At 41.8% G+C, this 3,084-nt stretch overlaps 1 protein-coding gene across 1 annotated transcript in view; it reads left to right on the top strand.

The window, feature by feature from the left end:
• cntln (centlein, centrosomal protein) overlaps positions 1–3,017 on the top strand; it is an 86,532-nt gene extending 83,515 nt beyond the window's left edge. Inside the window, exon 27 of the mRNA XM_031863020.1 lies at positions 1,790–3,017. Coding sequence (XP_031718880.1) covers positions 1,790–1,900 — 111 coding nt within the window. The 3' untranslated portion in view covers positions 1,901–3,017. The remainder of the gene's footprint in view (positions 1–1,789) is intronic.
• Positions 3,018–3,084: the final 67 nt, after the last annotated feature.

The raw sequence follows: 3,084 nt of genomic DNA, 5'->3' as shown, positions 1-3,084 counted from the left end.
TGTGTGTGTGTGTGTGTGTGTGTGTGTGTGTGCACACAGGACCTCGTGTTCCCTGCTCCTGTTACCTTTAATGAAGAGGAGAGATGTGTCAAGGGGCATGGGGACTGCGTGTGTTTTAGTTTCTGAAGTTCTTACTCTCCAGACGCGTTGGAAATTGATAAGACGATAGTTTCAAATGTCCTTAAAACATGTCAGCTGTAGACCTAATTCCAATATGCGTGTGTGTTAATCACTTCAAAGCAACAATACCTTGTATTCCCAGATGCAGATGTTATTCAGTGAAGTTTGTTCCAGCAATTCAGACTTGTGGCCTGTTCTCTCTGTGTATGGTTCAATAAGCTTATGTTTTCACATTCTCTTTTTAGAGATAAAAAGTTCAAGATTTTATGATATGGAAGTCACTATTTTTCAGCTTGGCCAGTCCACATCTCATCTCACGCCATGTGACTTAGAAAATTGCTTAGGGAATGAATTTGTCTCCCTTGCATGAAAAAGGTGCTTGTAAAAGGCTGCTCATCAGTTCCCATCCTCTCAGATTCGCAGCATAAACACAGTTCGATAACAACACAACAATGCTGTAAATGTCCCCGGTGATGATCTTGATGTTTTAATCATGCCTTGATTAACTTATCCCTCTGGGGAGAGAGAGGAGTGTGTCGTCAGCCCACCAAAAAAGGGGGAATGTTTGCCATTTTCCTTTTGCTTAAAGGATAGTTTATAATTTTTTAAGTCTGTCACAAAACACTACTCACACGCCCGCATGTACATTGAAAGATGTTTTGAACGCCGTAATCTGACCAAATTGGTCAAGAAGAGATCCTCTTCCGACACCATTACAATGTAAGATGAGGGACAAAACCCACAGACCTTTTTCAATGCAAAATCAATTCTCACATGTAGCTGACGCTCTTATGAGGTTTGTTAAATCGAGTGGGGATCCAACGTTATAGCCATTTTTGTACAAAATGTCCCCTATTGTTTCTTCCTTAAACGAATACTTCAACCTCAAACTGGCCATTTATATTAAATGTCTATTATTCGCCCCATGTTACCTTGAATTCTTGAAGAAAATGTTTTTCTCGCAGGTCTCCGCGGTGAACGAAGAATCAAAATGAGAAAAGTCTCGATGAACTGAAATAAACGGGAGCCACCTTTAACAACAGCAAAACTATATCAAAACATCCGTATACAAGGTCTCACACAGCTCGTGCAGTATAATCGAAGTCTCATTTATCCATACGTATGCTAAGTACATCCAAACATATGTGTCTTCCCTAAAACATTACTATTTACAACACTTTGGAATGCATTTTTGCACAGAACTACAACTCTGGATTTTGTCAAACAACAACTCTTTAGATGTACATATGAGCAAGCGAGTGTTGCTTTAAGACAGACTTGAAAAAATGTGAACCTATGCTTTAATACTTAAGAATCGTACATTACTGTACCACTGATTGAGGATGGAATCTTAGAAAACAAGTAAAGTGTGGGATTAGGTGTTGAAGCTTCTGCTGTGTAGCCTATTTTGTGAATTGCTTTGTCAAAACACTCTACATGGACGGTCCCTCAAAAGTTTCACAAGTCCTCAGGCCCCATCTGAGCTTCTGTTGTTTCACAAAACAGCACAAAGGCTCTCTGAAAAGCTGCCAGGTGTCAAAAATCTGGCTCTTTTTTTTTATTTATTTTTTTTAATAGTGGTGCATTTGTGTGTTTTCCCCATTTTCTCTAACCCCTACCACCACCACCGCCCCCACACCCTTTTTTCTATCCTTTCCCTCCCCTGCAGATCCCCTCTGCCGGCCAGCTAATGGAGGCTGTGCGCGTGAAGATGAAGGAGAGGAAAGTGCTGACAGAAGAGCTGGCCACGCTCGTAACACCAGTCAGCGAAAAAGCCTGACTCCCTGGGCTGAGGCTGGGAAAACTGTCATCCTCTTCTTTTTCCTCCCTCCCTTCTTCCCTCCCTCCCCGGTTCTTACTCAGTGGGAGCTGGGCTGAGCCAAGCTGAGCCGGGGTAGCAGAACCAATATTTGTAAGAAAAGCGCTGTCGACTCACTCTGGTCCACTGGCTCAACTCAGCAGCCTGGCTTTTGTAAATGAGCCCTCGACATCTGTGTTAGCGCTCAGTGCACTATGTCTATCAGACAGGGCCCCTTTAGCGCCAAGCTAATTTACAGCGCAGCCACTCTCAACCTGGGGTGATAAGGCAAATGCTTACGTTAATGTTTAAGTTGGATCATTTTTTTGCCCTCTTTTTCCTCTCCACCTAATTTATTTGGCACCTGAAGGACCTTAGGGTGCAGGGACTTGACCTAGCAATGCCAAGTCAACACTTTGAGAAAGTCAAGAGTGCAGCACAGAGCAGAATATTCACTGTAAGGTTGGATCCATTCATCAGACCCGATACCACACTGCTCTCAGAGAACATGTGCAATGATTGAAGCCCCCTGAATTCTATTCAGCAAATGCACTGAAGGAAATGATCTGTTTGTGGATTATTTGTTGATAATTTCGTAGTTAATTATGTTAAATATCAATGATTTCTGCTGTAAAGCTATTCTTAATTTCAAAATAAAAACCCATTTCTCTTCTTTTTGTCTTCAAAGACTGCATTATTGAATTTCATGGTCGTATTTCTAAATGGTGTCTTTTATTTTTCCAGCAGTTCAAAGGACTGTCAGTCAGTGTGCGATGGTAACTGAGGGTGCTCTGGTGGACAGCAGGGTTCTCACACCTCTCTCATGATTGACAGCTGACTGTTGGCATGGTTCCTGTCTGTAACATGTGACCCCTGCTGTTGACATCATTAACAAGGGTCCACATGAGCACACACACACACACACACAGCACAGTACAGGGGTGTTTTAGAGGAGTGGTTACATCCTTGACATAACTACCTCCAACCCCCTTTTATCTGGTTCCCTTTTCCTCCCACTCGTATTATTCATTTTGAATATTAAACTATAATCCTGGTCTCCTCTGTCCTTGAGTTGGCATCCTACACAAGAGACCACACACACCTCCCTTCGAGTCATGCTTTTTTTTTTTTTTTTTTTTTTTTTTTTTTTTTTTTTTTTTTTTTTT

The sequence above is a fragment of the Anarrhichthys ocellatus genome, unplaced genomic scaffold (genome assembly GCF_004355925.1).
Source record: "Anarrhichthys ocellatus isolate YVR2014 unplaced genomic scaffold, GSC_Weel_1.0 scaffold28, whole genome shotgun sequence".
Taxonomy (NCBI): domain Eukaryota; kingdom Metazoa; phylum Chordata; class Actinopteri; order Perciformes; family Anarhichadidae; genus Anarrhichthys; species Anarrhichthys ocellatus.
This window is presented reverse-complemented; position numbering and strand designations above follow the sequence as displayed.